The following is an 18,374-nucleotide window of genomic DNA, read 5'->3' as shown; positions in this document are numbered from 1 at the left end:
AAATGTCTTTATTCAAGAGTAATACCCTTTACCCGAAAACAGTGTCTATCCCTAATGGTTTTGCGACACAAATTGCGGATAAACCGAAAAATAAAATTATATTTCTCGACGTTACGCCACCACAGCCGCCGCATTTTATATCTGCGTCTAGTAACTCTATAGTACCAATACATGATAATTTGATTGCCCCACAAATAAATAAGGATATTATTTACGAAAATATTAAACCGGTGTTTACTGTTTTGCGTGTGATGGGTGTTCTGCCGCTCACGAGGCCTTCTCCAGGTATGAATCATTTTCAAATAGCATCACCCTCGATGTTGTACTCAATTATTTGCTACATCTGCCTCGTTGGTTACGTGCTTTATCTATCTCTAAACAAAGTCCAAATATTGCGTACTGCTGAAGGAAAATTCGAGGAAGCCGTCATTGAATATCTTTTTACCGTCTATCTGTTTCCGATGTTAGTCGTTCCCATAATATGGTATGAAACAAGAAAAATTGCCGGTATTCTAAATGGCTGGGTTGATTTTGAGGTACGTAATTTTATTACTTATATTTATTATTATATATACGCTACTCGAAATGCATAATTTCAGTAACGATCGAATTATAGGACGATTTAAATTGAACTGAAATATTTATTTTAATTGCAGCAGCTAAAATGATAAATGTGTTCTAATCTCGTTACCTATTTCAGATATGCTATAAAAAACTCTCTGGCCGCATCCTGCCCGTGAAATTATACAGGAAAGCTCTAGCAATAGCCGTAATCATACCCATACTATCAACGAGTTCCGTGATTATTACTCATATGACAATGGTACATTTTAAACTTATGCAAATATTGCCATACATTTTTCTCGAAATTCTAACTTACATCCTCGGAGGATATTGGTATCTCTTGTGTGAAATATTAAGTGTATGCGCTAGTATTCTTGCTGAAGATTTTCAACAAGTAAGTACTCAAGAAACATAATACATATTATATATTGAAAACAATGTATTAGAAGTATTAACAACATTTTGTTTCTAGGCCCTTCGACATGTTGGACCAGCAGGAAAAGTAGCAGAATATCGTGCACTCTGGCTGCGATTGAGCAAACTTGCGCGCGATACTGGCATCGCTAATTGCTACACATTTACATTTGTAAACCTGTACCTCTTTCTCATTATAACCTTATCGATATATGGCCTTCTTAGTCAAATATCAGAAGGTTTTGGAACTAAAGACATAGGCTTGGCAGTAACAGCCTGCTGCAGTATTTTTCTTCTATTTTTTATCTGTGATGAAGCCCACTATGCCTCTCATAATGTAAGTAACAAGGAGCAATGTAGAAAAAATTTGAACTGGATTGATAAACTCATACAAATTACATACATTTAGTTTTACAAAAATGACAAAAACAAAATATAAAACTAGTTTTTCTACATTTGCCAAAAAACATTTTGAAGCTCGTATTTCTCTGTTTTCAGACTGTCAAAACTCAGATACTTTATTATTCATCTGGACAGTAAAATATCTGATATTGTATATTATGATGACAGATCAAAACTTCCTAATTGCCTAATTTATATCTACAATTTATTTCGTGCTTAACTTAACTTACACAAAATATATAAAATAATTTTATCGTACAATAATTTAGAAAACCCCGGCGATTCCAATTATTTATTAGACATAGCGCACAAAAATAGATGTCAATTGGAAGCTATTGGATACATTTAAAATTGATAGAATAATATACAAATAGTAAATTATATTGTGTACTAACTACGGTAGTGTGTCAGTTGTTTTGTGACGTCATAATAAAAACATGGCTGAATAAACGATGAACGTGAACGAACGTTACATTACTAATTTTCTTTTAAATATTTAGCATTTATATTTTATCTTAATAATTTTCACACGTAGGTGCGAACAAATTTCCAAAAGAAGTTATTGATGGTAGAACTTTCATGGATGAATACTGACGCTCAAACCGAAGTGAACATGTTCCTCCGTGCAACCGAGATGAATCCCTCTCAAATAAGCCTCGGTGGTTTCTTCGATGTCAATAGGCATCTCTTCAAATCAGTAATATGATTGATATATAACTATTACGAAACATAGCTTACAGTAAAGATCGTAAAATATAATACAACATATGTCCTTATTTTTACAGCTTTTAGCGACAATGGTGACGTATCTTGTTGTACTGCTACAATTCCAAATTAGCATTCCAGATGACAATCAAAGACAAATGGAAACAGACGACGTTCCAATTTCAGCAAATGACACGTTCGTAGCTGAAACAACTAAAATGACTACAACACTAGCTACGACGATCCTCACGACTCTAGCGAAAAGAAAAAAGAAACACTGAACCACTTATGTAATTGTTAATACGTGTCCTACAGCTATTACAACATTATTATTAAAAATGTAAAATAAAGAGTGCCTAGGGATAGAGAGTACTATATATATAGTATCTTAGTTAAGTAATTTAAATTAAATAAATCTGATAGATGTATATAGCATTTCGTTTTTTAATACAAGATTGAATACCTAAGATATATATTATGTACACGAATATATGCTTAATGAAATACAAAGATGAATTTAAAATGAATGCTAGCAGCATTTCCGCGTTAAATCATATTGCCGGTTCTCTCAACAAAAAACGAACCAGCCCTCCTTTCGCCAGTGGAGGCATAAGGCGAGGTGTTATGCTTTTAATGACGCTTTTTTCACTACTACTTCAATAAGAGAGACCATGTAAACCATCTCCTTCCCACACGGATATAAATATTTGCTCAAAGCACAGCGGATTTGCCAGTCGGAGACCAATTGATATGTGATATTCATTATTTAAAAATATCCCAAGATTTTTAGAGAGAAATTAAAGTAAATCAGTGAATCTTTACTTGATAACGTTAGAAGCCTGGCATGGATTTGGTCACTTGTTAAATTTTGCGTCAAACTATGTAGTGTAACGTGGACAAATTTAGAATCCCAAGCGGTTTATTTTCTAATTTCCTTAAGGATATCATCATTAAGACACTTCCCAGTTCTTTATCGCCTCTGTAGCATTTGTGTATTATTTGACTGATTTTTATTTTCAAATTTGATAGCAAAGCCCTAAAATGCCTGAATGTACAGAAGGGAGAAAGGCTGGGAGGACAAAACTTGCAATTTTCCTCACGTCAAGGCCACCATATCGGATGGGATGTATAGCTCGTATATAATATACACTTTTTTCTAAAGGTTTCTTAAGGATGGCATCGATTTGATTGGGAAGGCGCTGATATTTCCGGATTAGTGAGATTGGACTCGCGCATAGAATGCACATTAATTTTGAAAAAAAAAGAAGTGTTAGTGAAGAAGTGAAGAAGATTTAAAATGTTTATCTATCGATATTGTCATAAATATTTTAATTTTATAAATAAGAATAGACGTGTGGTCCTGGATTAGAATAGGAACTCCCCAACTCTACCCGTGGGTGTCGTAAGAGGGTTTATATCAGGGCCCAGCGCCTATCACCTGCACTTTGAGTTACCCGCACGGTGGTGGGTAAACCACCACGATAGTATTCCCAAGGAGGGTTAGTGTCAGGCAGGCGGCCGACTTTAAAAATTTAAGCCGAAACATTAGCAGCATGGACAACGAAAACCATAGGTATGATAGGGCTAGGGAGTACCCCACAGATGACGCGCAGGGGCAGCACCCGGATTCTGTGGGAAATGGACAAGGGTTGTCGCATCAAAACGGGCGGGTGCGACGTAAGAAGCGAGCTCGAAGTGTGAGAGAGGTACAATTGAGGTATGCGAGTTGGAATGTAGGAACGATGTCTGGAAGAGGAAGAGAGCTAGCAGATGTTTTTAAAAGGCGACGGATAAATGCAGCGTGTCTGCAAGAGACAAAGTGGAAGGGTGCAAGGGTTAGGGAAATAGGAGAAGGATCTAAGTTATTCTATTGTGGAAGTGATGGAAAGAGAAATAGTGTGGGTATAGTTTTAGAAGAATGTGTGGTGGATGTAAAAAGAGTAAATGATAGACTGATAGCGATTAAATTAATTGTGGACGACGTGACACTGAATTTAGTAAGTGTGTATGCGCCACAGTCAGGCTGTGTGGAGAGCGTGAAAGAAAAGTTCTGGGAGGACTTTGATTGTCTGCTGATAAATTTACAATGAATGAAGAGAGAGTGATGGATATGAGAGAGTGCATGGTGGGTGGGGATTTGGAAACCGGAACGCTGACGGCGAGGCATTTTACAAACTGCCTGTGCCTTCGACCTGGCTATAACAAATACGTGGTTTAAGAAAAAAGAGGAACACCTGGCAACTTACAAGAGTTTCCACCGCACGACACAGATAGACTATTTCCTAGTGAGGCGGAGGAATCTATGCTGTGTCACAAACTGTAAAGTGCTGCCAGGCGAAGCATTATTATAGCCACCCAACATAGACTTATCCTGATGGATGTTACATTAAGTGTCTCGCCCAAAAACAGCCAAATACGGCACCCTCCCAAGACAAGGTGGCGTATGTTAGAGAATGATGAATGTGCTATTAGAATTAGGAACCAAATAGTGGAGAAAATGATGGGAATGAATGATATGAAAGAGATATTGGCGAATAAATGTTGGAATGAGATGGCCAGGTACATAAGGAAACGTCGCAAAAGATGTATTTGACGAGTCGAAAGGAAAGGGTTTAAGAGAAAGGGGTACGTGGTGGTGGAATGACGAAGTGCAAAATGTACTGAAAGAGAAGAAAGTGGCATTTAAAGAATGGCAGGTTGTAGAAAATGTGAATGCAAGTTTGAATGATGAAAAAAAGGAAGTTTATAGGGAATTAAAGAGGAGAGCAAAGAAGGCGGTAGCGGTTGCCAGAGCCAAGGCCCAAGAGAGGTTATACAACTCACTAAATAACCCTAGAGGCCAGAAGGAACTCTAGCGAATTACGAAAGAGAGAGAAAGACGATCGAGAGATGTAACATATATCAAATGCGTGAAATATGCGGCTGGTAAAGTTTTATGTAAAGATGAGGAAATAAAAGAACGATGGAAGGTCTATTTTGAAAAGCTTATGAATGAAGAAAATGACTAGAATGGTGTGCTTCGAGAGGCGCAAGTAAATAAGAGATTAGTAAGAGAAATAAGCATGGATGAGGTAATGGCAGCAGTCAAAGGCATGAAAAATGGGAAGGCTTTGGGTCCAGATGATATACCAGTTGAAGTATGGAAGATGTTAAAGGGTGAAAGATGTATTTGGTTAACTTTATTCTTCAATTAGTTGTTGCACGAAGAAACGAAACGAACAAATAAAGCGGATGTATAGGATTGCAACAACTATAGAGGGATTAAGCTCATATCACATACTATAAAAGTAAAAGCATGCTTTTTGCCGACGACATTGTACTGGTTGATGAAGATGGACCTGAGATCCAGATTAGATTGGAGGATTGGCAACGGAAACTGGAGAATGTTGGCCTGAAAATCAGTAAAACGAAAATTGAATACATGTTCTGCGATTTTGGCGGTCTCTCTAAAGCCATAGCGCTTGATGGTGCAGCTCTTCTAGTCCGCTCCGCCTTCAAGTATCTCGGTTCACTCATTCAAGGCGATGACGAAATAGATCGAACGATGAAGCACAGGATTAACACAGGATGGATGAAATGGCGGCAGGTTACGGGAACAATTGACAAGAACATGTGACCCCCAAATTCCCCTTAAACTTAAGGGAAAGATCTATAAGAGCATGATCAGACCAGCTGTTCTATATGGATCAGAGTGTTGGACTACAAAAGGGATGACTAAAAGACAATTGCTTGTTGCGGAGATGAGAGTGCTGAGAGGAATGCATGGTGTTACGCGAATAGATAGAGTAAGAAATGAGTACATAAAAGGAAGTTTGAAAGTGACACCGATAGCCGAGAAGTTATGTGGAAGGCGGCTGTCATGGTGTGGACATATAATGCGAAGGAATGAGGAACATATTGTGAGGAAGGCCTTGAGCATGGATGTGAATAGATATAGAGGTAGTGGACGACCAAGGAAACGATTGATGGATTGTGTGAAAGACGATATGGTTAGAAATAATGTTACTTGTGAGATGACGTCTGACAGAGAAGTATGGAAGGTGAGACATGCTGCGCCGACCCCAAATAAAATTGGGATAAAGGCAGGAGGATGAGAATGATGATGAAGAATAGACTCAATACCTTCATCAAATAGTGGTGCACAAAGGAGGCAAAGTGTTTCTTTATGAAGATTTTTTATGCTAAGTGCAATTTTGTTAAATATTTGTTGCCAAACTAATCTTCTTTTGAAGTTTAATTTTCTGTAAAAAAAAAAAACTTAAAAATGCAATAGTAATAATGTAATTTCTTTTCTCTAACATTATGTTTCATTTCATAGACCTAACAGTTATCGTCGTTTAAAGATTTAATATATCAATAAAACTGTTTTAACTACCCAATTATAAAAAAAATGTATTTTTTATACTAATTTTATTAAAAGTTAGTCGTTTAATATTGCAAACAATTAATTGAAAAAGAACATTAAAATCGAATAAAGTATTTAACGTTCCATTTCAACACTCGAGACGACTCCAATATCTGACGTCTGTGCGCCAGCACTCAGCAGCAGAATATTCCGGATAAACCGAATGTCAATTGTCAAATAAATATTTTATGGCATTCCTGACCAATCTAGAAAACGCCTTTTCCTGCCGCTTTATTTAGTTTTAACAAAGAATTATTTAATATTTGAGTATTCAATAAAAAGTTCGACAACAATAATGGTGGACTACAGTAAATGGAAAGACATTGAGGTTAGTATAAGATTTAATTGTGTTTGTATAAAAATATTCGTACATTTTATCAAAACTATCGAGTAAAAGACAACAAACATATTATCTCAATATTTTGCTAATATTATTCTGAAAATATATTAATATATATAAACGTCGATAGCGGTTTTTTACTTAGAAATAACGTCATTTTTAGATATCAGATGATGAAGATGAAACTCATCCAAACATCGACACTCCGTCTTTGTTCCGTTGGCGGCACCAAGCCCGAGTGGAACGTATGGAGGAAAGAAGGCGCGAGAAAGAGGAACACGAGCAACGTAAAGCCGAGAATATTAGAAAGCTAGCTGAAACAAAAAAGAAAATCGCGGAAGCATCTGCAAACAGCACTGACCTTGAATCTTTGAAGAAGGCTCTTGCGGATCTCGAAAAAGAGGAGAGAGAGATAAAAGCAAAAGAAGATGATTTGAAAAAGAAGGAAAAGAAAACTCCCTGGAATGTAGATACTATAAGTGAACCAGGTTTTACTAAAACAATAATAAACGCAAAAGCTACAAGGCCGAAGGACGAAAACCTAACAGAAGAGGAGAAGGAAGCAAAAATGAAAAAGTTTATAAAGGATAATGAGAGTCTTTTGAAGAAGTTTGGTATGTTGCGACGGTATGATGACTCAAAGCAGTTCCTTCAGACACACAGTCAATTAGTGTGTGAAGAAACAGCTAACTACCTTGTTATTTGGTGTATAAATCTGGAAATGGAAGAGGTATGTAGTATGAATGACTTTTTCTATTATTATTCGAAAACTTTTAATTGTAATTTGGAATTAAAAAATGCAACATTGTTATGTACTCATCATGTCTTTCCTTATAGAAACATGACCTAATGGCTCATGTAGCGCACCAAACTATTTGTATGCAGTATATATTGGAGTTGTCTAAGCAATTGGATGTTGATCCGAGAGCCTGTGTGGGCTCATTCTTCTCCAGGTACGTATTTTCACTTGACTTCATTCTACTAAATAATTCTTATATTTTAGATTAATAATAGTTTAAAAAATATGGTTATTATGAAATAATTTAACTTGAAGTATATTATCAAACACATGAAAATTTAAAAAATATGTGATTATAAACCTTCTCTTTAACGAGAATGTTTGGAGACAATTTCGTCACTGCTCTAGAGCAGAATAGTGGGATCTCATGTGACATGTTTTTTTCTACACAAGTTCATGGTTCCTCATAATCTTTTCCAAGTGTTAAATGAAATATAAATATCAGAGGTTATGACCTAGGCTTACCATATATATATATGTATTATATTACAAAAGTAACAGCCTACAAACATTTCACTGCTGGCCTTAACACCTCTCCCCCGTTGGTTTAAGGTTTGGATGTCATTTCACAATGCTTTTCCCATGCAAATTACCCATGTAGCTGAATTTCATTAATATTAGACACATGCCGGTTTCCTCACAATGTTCTTCTTCGCTACCGAATATGAAATGAATTATAAAATTACGAACATAGCAATGCATTGTTTGTTGGGGGTTGGAACCTGAAATCATTGATTAAGTTGAACACATTTTAATCAATAAGCCATCCTGGCTTTTATACACATCTTTATATCTTGATTTACTTTATGATAAACAAGAAAAAGACAGTTCTATGAAAAGCATTTTCTCTATCAACTTTTTACTGTTCACTTGGTGGTAGGGCTTTGTGCTAGCCCGTCTGGGTAGGTACCACCCACTCATAACAGTACTGAGTATTGTTGTGTTTCGGTTTGAAGGGTGAGTGAGCCAGTGTAACTACTGGCACAAGGGACATACCATCTTAGTTCCCAAGGTTAGTGGCACATTGACGATGTAAGGAATAGTTAATATTTCTTACAGCATCATTGTCTATGGGTGATGGTGACCACTTACCATCAGGTGGCCCAAATGCTCGTCCGCCAACCTATAACATAAAAAAAATGTTATAATTTATTGTTATTTATTTTTGTTTTATGTCTGTCTCATTTTTACAAAATATATATTTTGTGTTTAATATATTTATTTTTAAAACAGAATTCAAGTGGCTGAAAAAACATACAAAGACTCCTTTGATGATGAACTGGAACAATTTAAAGCCAGAATTAAGAAGAGAGCGGCAGAGAAGATTCAAGAGGCAATTCGTGAGCAGGAAGAAGAGGAAAGAAAGGCAAGGCTTGGACCGGGTGGATTGGACCCAGTCGAAGTTTATGAAGAGCTCCCTGATGTATGTATTATAATATTGTATTTTAAATATTAAAACTAGTTAATACATTAATATCCAATATAATTTTGAATAATTTGGTCACTATTATAAGTAATTCAAATTACTAACAATTTATTTAATAAAACTATTTCAGGAATTGAAAAAATGCTTTGATGCCCAAGATGTTCCATTGCTTCAAGCAACCATCGCTAAAATGCCAGAACAAGAGGCCGTTTATTACATGAAGAGATGTGTAGATGCTGGCTTGTGGGTTCCCGGGAAGAATGACGAAGAAGCAACAATGAAAGATAATTCATCACCCACTGAGCAGAAAAAAGATGAACCTCCTTCAATTAGCACTGAAGATTTAGACTGATTAGTATTATATAATTTCTCAAGGCATTTCAGTTTTAATACACACAAAAATAATATTCTCACATCTTTCTAACTGCAGTGCTATACTAGATTCTAAGAAACAAATATCTAGGTCTATAACAAAATTAATTCCATTGTAGAGATCCAAGTTATGATCAAGTGTTTGATCATTTAGAGTACAAGTACTAACTTATGTTGATATGAAAATCTGCTTTACATTCAGTAGTCAGATTTGCACAGAAAGTTTATTATCAATTTATTAATTATTTTGTAGCGTTATAAGCTAGAATTACTTTCTGTCAAACTGCTACATAGTAAACGTGAACACCACGACTGTGTTATTAGTTATGTACATAACAATGCTGAATATGAACAATAAAGAGTTTATTATGCCTGATATTTTACCCATTTGTTTTATTCAACTACTGCCCTTAATAATTAAATACGCTATATTTAAGTAGATATTTTATTAAGTTTATATTATCCGGGTAGGAATAAGACTACTCCACCTGATGGTAAATGGAAGTGGAGTCCAAACGCGAAGACGACCAGTACGGGCAGCAAGAATGAGGTATAGTACGACACAACTTAGATGTCGCATCGGCAAATTCGTAAAACCGAACACATCCGAATTGAGTACGCTATCCCAAATTATCAATATTTATTTCTCATGCGAATATGATCTTTGCACAAACGTAATAACTTGTAATATCATATAACCTAATATATTCGCCAATTTGACATGTCGATTTACATGCACTTGCTTCCTCTGAAGCGTGAATCTATAGCGATGAATAGCGTCCAATGGCGCGATAGGGAGCTATTTCTATTGGTTGTGTAAATCGGCAGTAATCGGTTTTATTTTCATATTCCATTGCATTTTCCGATGCTAAATCTCATTTGTGTCGTACTTTTTTTTTATACACGACTCAACATCGCCATGCCGTCCCACAACATGCCTTTTCACGCCTCATTTGAATTTTTTATTATGAAATATAGAAAAAAAAATATTCAAGGATTAGATACAAGTTTGAGGAATTTTAAAAAGAAACCAACAACAAAAAACATAACTTTAGTAATTTCTAATCGATTAAGCAGATTAGAAATTTAAATTCTACCGAAAAGAACTGGCAAGAATCCCAGTAGTTACTACTTTTTTCCTACTTCTCGAATATGTATATCTGAATTTATAGCACACATCCAAAAGACTTTATTTGATGTATGAACTCTTGGACTAATTATGAAGTCTAAATAAGTATATCAACTAAAATTGATATTATGTTTATGAATATAAAAATAATCATATTTGCGTCGACAGCCGCTTTGGAATTAAATATTATTATAAAAACTAATGCTAATATGCAGCAACTACTGAACAACTAAAAGAAAATCCTCTTACTTAAATTTACTCAAATTCTGGTCGTCAGCTCTAAAATGACGGCTGGAAAGGTTACTGCAAACTTCTATGGAGTAATTAGCAAAGATGTCAGATGACTAGAAAAAACAAACAAGATCTGTCGATTTGCTTTGTTAGGAGAACAGAGAGGATACCACTGGGCTTTTCGCCTTGAGCGATGATGAAGATAAGATGTTAGTAAAGGTTTAAATAAAAATACGTTAGTTTAACTTGTACTTTTATATAACAAAACTACAATAGGTGAGGCGCGGGTCCGCTACGTGAGCACGTGCGGCGGCAGCTGCGGTCGGCCCTCGAGCTTGCTGTAGTCTAAGTGGAATTCTTTCGCCACCTGGAATATATTAAAGTTGGAGTTATTAATTCTAATTATTAATTAAGAGCGTCGAAATGGCCCAGTGGTTAGAACGCGTGCATCTTAATCGATGATTGCGGGTTCAAACCCAGGCAAGCATGCTGTTTCATGTGCTTAATTTGTCTTTATAATTCATCTCGTGCTCTGCGGTGAAGGAAAACATCGTGAGGAAACCTGCATGTGACAATTTTTTAGTAATTCTGCCACGTGTGTATTCCACCAACCCGCATTGGAACACCGTGGTGGAATATGTTCCAAAACTTCTCCTCAAAGGGAGAGGAGGCCTTTAACCCAGCAGTGGGAATTTACAGGCTTTAATTATAGGCAATTAATTATAGGCCAGGCATTAATTATATTCACTTTACAATTAATAATCAACACCGACTGACTTTTTCCTTCGGTGAATTAAGTAGTAATGAATTTAGTAAATTAGGACAGTGTCTTTTCGAATTTGAAGTCACTACTGTTTACTTAACAACATTTCTATATTTATTTCTTTATTTTTTCAGTTTAGCTCTGATATATATATGAGTTTACACTTGTAGTAATGCTATATATGTATGTCGGAGACGGTCATGAATTCCTTAGCGTAACGAAGCGCGGCACGAATCCCGCGAGGCGGCAGCACTATCGTTACGTCACGACGCGACTAACTTCGTGCTACGACGGAGCCTACCCGGTGGAGGCGCTCAGAGACGACTCACTTACGATTCCGCTCTCGTGAAGATCAGTACCTCCATCCTAGGAACTGTCATTCGCTTCGTTGCCAAGTGTGAAACAGTGTAATACTGAATTTGTGTATTAAGTACTTTAAACGTAGAATAAACGTGTTCCTGTATTCGCGGTTTCCTCTTTGCTCGATCACCCTAGTAATACGCCCCTACGATGTCTGTCGATCGTACTGATGTCGCTGTCGATCCGACATGTATATTATTCTCAAATTTCGTTTACCTTGCGCCAATTGTGCGCGTCGAAGAAGTAGTATGTGCCGCGCTCGTATGTGGACGTTTTCTCCACCATGGGCATGCCGGGCGCTTGAGAGATCCACACCTTTTCCTCCATGTGATACCGCCATTCACGGTTGTATCTGATAAACAATAATAAACAATCTATGTAAAACAATAACCAATAGCTATATTGCAAATACATTTCCCTCTCACATTCTTTCTCAAAGAAAATTATCTCTTATTATTGTTGAAACTATAACTGTTTATTTTATTTTTCAGCCTTAAACCCCATAATAGATTGATTAGGAATATAAAAAACAGTAAGAAGTAGCAATATTGTCGCTACTGTAGTAAGTATACTGTAAGTAGCAATACTGCAATATAATCGGACGAGAGCCGTATAAAGCTACGATCTTTTCAGTACAGTTACATTAATGTAACAATGAATCTTTTAAAGGCAAACATCATATTTAACTCAATTCAGTCAAGCATATGACATGAAATATTAGGCTATTTGATAATGCGAAAAATAAATTGTGAATTATTGTAATCGGTGTATATTATGAATTTAAAAATTGTTATTTACTAACGAAAGTTAAAAATAATACTTAATTTATTCAAAAATCCATAAAAATGCATTTTTTCAAACGTTTGTCACGTGACACAAAACGCTCCTGATTGGCCGGGCTTATGATGAAGTCACTTTCTTGTTAACCTTGCTTTTCTACTATATGTACCACAGATTAAAATACAACAAAGTGACGTCACAGGCCCCATTGCAGCGCCATGTTGTCCAAGTAGCGTTTTTGCGCGCTATTTAAATATGATATTTTTCGGTAAATATGTACTAGGAATAAAAAAATCAACTTTTACTGGGTTCCTTAACTTCTACTAAATAATATAAAATGGATTTTAAAAACCAGTCAAACAGCCTATTCCAAATTGTTAACAATAAATCAAATAAGTTTGCAGATATACTCACAATTCGGCCGCGGCTGCTATTTGCAGAACGTCGCCCACGAAGCAGTAAAAAAGGTAGAATAACAGATCCTCTTTATATCTACTAAGTCGTAATGGTGCCAGCTTTTCTCTGATAGATCCGTTTATCAGATACTCGGGGGGCACGTGGTAGTCCATGTCTTGTGGTCTAAATTATTTAAAAAAAAACATTGTTGAAAATAGCATACAGGCATGACAACAACAACAACGGCCTGTAAATTCCCACTGCTGGGCTAAAGGCCTCCTCTCCCTTTGAGGAGAAGGTTTGGAACATATTCCACCACGCTACACATGTGGCAGAATTTCTATGAAATTTGTCACATGCAGGTTTCCTCACGATGTTTTCCTTCACCGCTGAGCACGAGATGAATTATCAAGACAAATTAAGCACATGAATCAGCGTTGCTTGCCTGGGTTTGAACCCGCAATCATCGGTTAAGATGCACGCGTTCTAACCACTGGGCCATCTCGACTCTTACAGGCATGACAAAGAGACTTCAAAGTAGATATTCACATACACAATACCACACTAAATCATTTCTTTATACTTTTTATCATGAACACAATGATTTGGAAGAACAAATGACAATTATTTAGAACCCAAGAAAGTAATGTAATTATTATTGCTCATATTTTAAAAATGTATTAATCGCTTTTCCTCATGGTGCATAAAATAAAAAGCCAATAATGCATCTATCATACTGTTTGTATGTCATTACCCTTAGTCAATTTAAAATCAATATTTGTCTCTTCGACTATAATATACCAGCTTACTTTAAGTTTCTGAGAGAATATTCTCACCTGCAAGGCGTATCCGCCCACGGGCCAGCAAAGGTAAGGTATAAATTGTCCGGTGAGTTGAGGTTGAGGCCTAATGCGGTGAGATCTTGCCCCAACGCTAACGACACCAGACTAGGGTCAGATTCCGCTGCCCTGATGAAGGTCAGAAGTCCCACTATACCAAACTGGTTTGGTATCATTGTCTCTGGTATGTTCGTCACTTTGCCTGAAAACAATCAAACTCATTAATCATATATTCCCAGTAACATAGTGCTGCATGCTGATTTAAATAGTCAAATTATATTATATTGATAGAAACAAATAAATTAAAGGTGGATTACGATTTTTGATTAATGTCTTATATACTTTTATGCTATTTTCTAATTCGCTTCAATTAAATGGCTAAGTTGTTTTTTACTAGCCTATTTAACCCCAGAGCTCTAAACTTTACACCAAAGAACAATGTATTATAGTTCAATAGTTTTTAAACACCCAGTCATTCAAAATACAAAAACAAACTTCTGCATTAATTCCAACATTACATATCAATCTAATTAGTATAATTACTTATTAATCTTATATGCATAAATCGTGAAATATTAAACTAAACATTTTTATGTACCTATAAAAAAGTATTACTAACAATAACATTTATTTATATACCTCTAAATCAATACTACATATTCTACCTTAAACAATGCTAACATAGAATAGAAAGTCCACAGTTATTATTATTTTATTACAGGCTACAAGAAAAAGGGTAAATGACAGTACTGTACAATGTCTTATCCAGTATAAATATTTATACACACCATAGTATTCCGTATGTGCTCCTTGACTGATGACTTGGGGGAAAAAAGAAATTGCATGTTGTTATTAAAAAATCTATTCGTCAACTACATGATTTAATTATAAATTATAAACACATGCATATTCTATGAAAAAAATAACTAATAAATTGACACCAAGTACGTCATCATTTCGAAAAGAAAATAAGGTAAGAATATTTTCAATGGTTAAATTAGCATTATGAGTGGGGAGCTTAATTAATTAACACCAATAGCTGTTAATATATTTCTAGCACATACTTGCTGATAATAAAATAGCCGTTAAATAATGTTTAACTAACTTTTTAATTCCAGATTAAAATAAAGACATAATTCGTTATTTATTGTATAGTATTCTATGAGAAATCATTAAGGACTTGTTAATATTTATTTCATTATGTTATATAAAAATTTGTTCCACATTAGTAGCATTACGTTTAGTAACATGAAAACCATTCAAATTAATGTAATTCTAAGTAATCACAAAAGGTTACTATGTGAGCCAAGCTTATTTTCCACCCAAAAATACACAGAAAAATATATAGGCTTACCATCCGGTGATGTCTGTATGCCTTTCCGTGATGGTTTGTCGGGCGCATGCGCGTAGTCCGCGGGCGGCGCGGGCGCATGCGTGCCCGCAGACGTGCCCGGGAGCGCGGGGAAGTCCTCGGACGACATCGTGAACTCAGACTGCTCAGAGGTAGGCTGCTTCACCATACCCACTAGTGGAGGAATGTGATTTTGAGTTCCTTGTGGTGATATATTCTGATGTGTTCAAAGTGTACAATAGATACATATTATTTTGTCTTATGTGAAGGGAAATGATTTGTAATAAAATATGTACATAAAATGTGTTCACACCAAAAGTACTGACTATTGGCACATCTTTTATTATGGACCCATAATAAAAAAAAATATTTATATCCTAAGCTACGTTTTAGGGTATACTTAGTTTTGATTGTAAAGTTTAGAGCCGGGCTTATGTTAAGTTGAGCTACTAAATACGACGGCATGCAGCTCGGACTCACCGTAGGGCTTAGAGCCGGGGGGCGGAGGCGCGGCGGCGGGCGCCTGGTCGCCGGCGCCCCGCGCAGTCAGCGACGGGAACTCGCTGAGGTCCAACAGCGGCGGCGTCGACGTGTCCCCGCCCTCGCCGAACACCGAATGGTAGTTCCCCGCGTTGAACCTCGACAGATTCGCCATACTCGACTATACATACCACACCGACCGTGTCACTATCGTAGTTTTCATTTAGTTAAATAAACATATTGGCGATTTATAATGTTTATTTATTCAAAACGATTATTATAGGATTATATTTTGAAGAAATTGACATAGTATAGAAAATGCAATAATTTACAATATTGAATTTTGTACAATGCTTTCTATATATTAAATTTTAATAAACTGAATTTCAATTTAAACATATATCAAAGGCAAACACCAAATCTAAAATTTTATTTGTATGCAAAAGTGAATAAACTTACAATTTATAGGTATGATACATCACAAAGCAAGTATCTTTGTATAAGTGGAATTATTATTTTGAATTTTAAAATTAGCTTTACATTTAGTAAGCATGTTTTTCATTTATAATTTGCATATAAACAAAATCTTCAAAATTGCTGCTTACTCAAAAATGTTTTTGCTAATACTAATTTTTGCATGCCCTAATTGCCTTTTTAAAATGAACCCATTTCATTTATAACTTACTTGCTAACTTGCTAAATTACAAAATATCTAGAACAATGTGATCTTTCATCCAATTTAAATTTTCTTAGCAAAAAAATGTTTTCATTGTAATATTTTGACAATGAGGCTAAAATATTACCTTTAGCTTAGTTTGCTGTAAGTAACTAACTACTTCAAACCTTCTTAAAAACAAGTAATTGTCTCACCATTGAATTTGAGTTGGCTTGTGACAGTGGTGTTGCCATTGGTACTCTACGGTCAGCGAATGCTCTTTGTCCAAATAACGTAGATCTAGAGGCCATGGAGGGAGGAGCTCCTCCAGGCATAGCCGTGGAACCCCGTCCAGGTGACAGGGCACCACCAAATGTTGGTGTCACATGCCCTGATACACCACCGACCAATCCTGAACCAACTCTGCCTCCAACACCGCCACTAGCTAGGCTTCTAGGCGCTTGTTGGAAATTCAAGTTTGCCATAACCTGTAATTTGATATTTTTTACATTAATTTAATTAAAGCTCAATATTATTTAACCTAAAACTGAGTATATGCACTCTACATATCACTTCAAAAATTATTATTACCATGTTTGATAACAAACAAAGGTTACTTGTCAGTTATCTTAATACTAATAAAGCATTATAAATGTTGCAATAATATATTAATTCCACTACTGTACATGATTATAATAAATAGTAACATCACTATCATTATTTCTACAATACTAACATTTCATATTGGTTAGTCTGTTTGTTTCCAATACTCGAAACTTTAAAATTTCTTCACACATTAATTCTGACCTAACAAATATGAAAAAATTTATTAAATGTCACTTAAATATCACCATAATTGAATTCATTTTGAAGTATTACGTCAAATATACAATCATTCATGACTTATTCAATGCTCATGATATGTTATTTATTAAAATTAACCTCTAATGTGAAAAGAAGAGGAAAAAGTTAGCATCGATATCATCCAGTTCCAGCTTCGTATTGATGATAACTATGAGCTGAATGAGCTTGTAGACACTATTTAAGTCAGTCCTGATGAGAAAATCTCATAATGTCTTTCTAATAGAGATAATTATGATAAGAGCAGTCAATAATAACAAATAAAGTAGGTATACATACATCAAGATGGTTATTTATTCGTCTGTCAAACAATGGCGACTGGAAGACGTTCTAATTTCAGTTCTTTATAAATAAATGGTATTTACCTAATATATTAAATTCAGTCCTTGTTTCACTATTTTAATAACCAAAAGGTTGTTTCATAATCAAGTTTTTTCAAGCGAAATAAATAAATTCACTCGACGAAATAAACAAAAGTTTGTTGACTGTTCAATTTCTCTGCATTTAGAATTTTATTCACCAACTATTAAGTATTTTTAATACAGCCTTTCCATGAAACACTGCTATAAAATGCTTAAAACTGTGTACATCTTTACGTAGCTAAAATAAATTATAACAATTTCACTCGGATTTGTCGAACGCCACATTACCCTAAACAACTGGCGGCCATATTGTTAAAAGCGGAAACAGTTAATTTTATCAAAAACACTACCTAATTATTTACCAAAAATCTACGTTAAAAGTATGTAATATAATATGACTTCTAATAATGATAGGTTTTATTGATTTTTATGTGTCTTTATGAAGTTTCTATTTTTAAAGTAAAAGCATATTTACAATATTAAGGAATTGCATTGATTAAATCAAAATGATCACGATCTAAGGGTTATTGCATTAAATAACATCGTTTCAAATTAGGGTAAATTCGATCATATGTTGCATTTTATTCACTAATTTGTTCTGTCGTATAAAATGGAAATTGATACAAAATGATAACTTATTATATTATAAATATTATGCAAATGGATCCTATTTACGAACCTTAGGAGGAGTACTACTTTTATTTAATCGCTTTTTCATAGTGTTTTATTAACATTGTAAA

At 35.2% G+C, this 18,374-nt stretch overlaps 5 protein-coding genes across 11 annotated transcripts; 4 read left to right on the top strand and 1 right to left on the bottom strand.

The window, feature by feature from the left end:
• The first annotated feature begins 2 nt into the window (after positions 1-2).
• LOC124538930 (gustatory and odorant receptor 24) lies at positions 3-2,366 on the top strand. Its single transcript, XM_047116203.1, has 5 exons — positions 3-536; positions 701-958; positions 1,037-1,315; positions 1,916-2,077; positions 2,166-2,366. The coding sequence occupies exons 1-5, from the start codon at positions 3-5 to the stop codon at positions 2,364-2,366; spliced, it is 1,434 nt and encodes a 477-aa protein (XP_046972159.1).
• Positions 2,367-3,638: 1,272 nt separating this feature from the next.
• Positions 3,639-4,175, top strand: LOC124539094 (craniofacial development protein 2-like). The gene has a single exon (XM_047116417.1). It carries the CDS (start codon positions 3,639-3,641, stop codon positions 4,173-4,175), a length of 537 nt encoding a protein of 178 aa, XP_046972373.1.
• Positions 4,176-5,147: 972 nt separating this feature from the next.
• On the top strand, positions 5,148-6,409 carry LOC124539093. The gene is made up of 4 exons (XM_047116416.1): positions 5,148-5,257; positions 5,374-5,583; positions 5,672-5,870; positions 6,404-6,409. The coding sequence occupies exons 1-4, from the start codon at positions 5,148-5,150 to the stop codon at positions 6,407-6,409; spliced, it is 525 nt and encodes a 174-aa protein (XP_046972372.1).
• A 176-nt stretch (positions 6,410-6,585) lies between these two features.
• LOC124538879 (hsp90 co-chaperone Cdc37) lies at positions 6,586-9,810 on the top strand. The gene is made up of 5 exons (XM_047116123.1): positions 6,586-6,818; positions 6,994-7,560; positions 7,668-7,783; positions 8,863-9,052; positions 9,186-9,810. Exons 1-5 carry the CDS (start codon positions 6,786-6,788, stop codon positions 9,405-9,407), a joined length of 1,128 nt encoding a protein of 375 aa, XP_046972079.1. The 5' UTR covers positions 6,586-6,785; the 3' UTR covers positions 9,408-9,810.
• A 1,217-nt stretch (positions 9,811-11,027) lies between these two features.
• LOC124538884 (regulator of gene activity) lies at positions 11,028-17,968 on the bottom strand. 7 transcript variants are annotated; one of them, XM_047116131.1, is made up of 10 exons: positions 17,552-17,968; positions 17,148-17,218; positions 16,627-16,899; positions 15,757-15,937; positions 15,280-15,450; positions 14,714-14,746; positions 13,923-14,127; positions 13,105-13,269; positions 12,127-12,262; positions 11,028-11,154 (listed from the first exon to the last, which is right to left on the bottom strand). In XM_047116131.1, exons 3-10 carry the CDS (start codon positions 16,894-16,896, stop codon positions 11,080-11,082), a joined length of 1,236 nt encoding a protein of 411 aa, XP_046972087.1. In that variant the 5' UTR covers positions 16,897-16,899; positions 17,148-17,218; positions 17,552-17,968; the 3' UTR covers positions 11,028-11,079. The 7 variants fall into 7 exon arrangements, with proteins under 7 accessions (XP_046972087.1, XP_046972085.1, XP_046972088.1 ...); XM_047116129.1 differs by having other exon boundaries at positions 17,638-17,968; XM_047116132.1 differs by lacking the exon at positions 17,552-17,968 and adding an exon at positions 17,354-17,469.
• Positions 17,969-18,374: the final 406 nt, after the last annotated feature.

The sequence above is a fragment of the Vanessa cardui genome, chromosome 21 (assembly GCF_905220365.1).
Source record: "Vanessa cardui chromosome 21, ilVanCard2.1, whole genome shotgun sequence".
NCBI classification, from domain to species: Eukaryota; Metazoa; Arthropoda; class Insecta; order Lepidoptera; family Nymphalidae; genus Vanessa; species Vanessa cardui.
Note: the sequence above shows the minus strand (reverse complement) of the source record. Positions and strands in the feature narration are given on the sequence as shown.

Coding starts and splice junctions, on each gene's coding strand:
- LOC124538930 (XM_047116203.1), top strand. CDS start 3: ATGTCTTTATTCAAGAGTAATACCCTTTACCCGAAAACAGTGTCTATC. Junction 537..700: donor ATGGCTGGGTTGATTTTGAG/GTACGTAATTTT, acceptor TACCTATTTCAG/ATATGCTATAAAAAACTCTC. Junction 2,078..2,165: donor ATAGGCATCTCTTCAAATCA/GTAATATGATTG, acceptor TTATTTTTACAG/CTTTTAGCGACAATGGTGAC.
- LOC124539094 (XM_047116417.1), top strand. CDS start 3,639: ATGGACAACGAAAACCATAGGTATGATAGGGCTAGGGAGTACCCCACA.
- LOC124539093 (XM_047116416.1), top strand. CDS start 5,148: ATGGATGAGGTAATGGCAGCAGTCAAAGGCATGAAAAATGGGAAGGCT. Junction 5,258..5,373: donor AAGGGTGAAAGATGTATTTG/GTTAACTTTATT, acceptor ATACTATAAAAG/TAAAAGCATGCTTTTTGCCG. Junction 5,584..5,671: donor CTAGTCCGCTCCGCCTTCAA/GTATCTCGGTTC, acceptor AAATGGCGGCAG/GTTACGGGAACAATTGACAA.
- LOC124538879 (XM_047116123.1), top strand. CDS start 6,786: ATGGTGGACTACAGTAAATGGAAAGACATTGAG. Junction 7,561..7,667: donor TAAATCTGGAAATGGAAGAG/GTATGTAGTATG, acceptor CTTTCCTTATAG/AAACATGACCTAATGGCTCA. Junction 7,784..8,862: donor GTGGGCTCATTCTTCTCCAG/GTACGTATTTTC, acceptor TTTTTAAAACAG/AATTCAAGTGGCTGAAAAAA.
- LOC124538884 (XM_047116131.1), bottom strand. CDS start 16,896: ATGGCAAACTTGAATTTCCAACAAGCGCCTAGAAGCCTAGCTAGTGGC. Junction 13,270..13,922: donor TGGGCGGATACGCCTTGCAG/GTGAGAATATTC, acceptor TAAATAATTTAG/ACCACAAGACATGGACTACC. Junction 12,263..13,104: donor ATAGCAGCCGCGGCCGAATT/GTGAGTATATCT, acceptor ATTGTTTATCAG/ATACAACCGTGAATGGCGGT.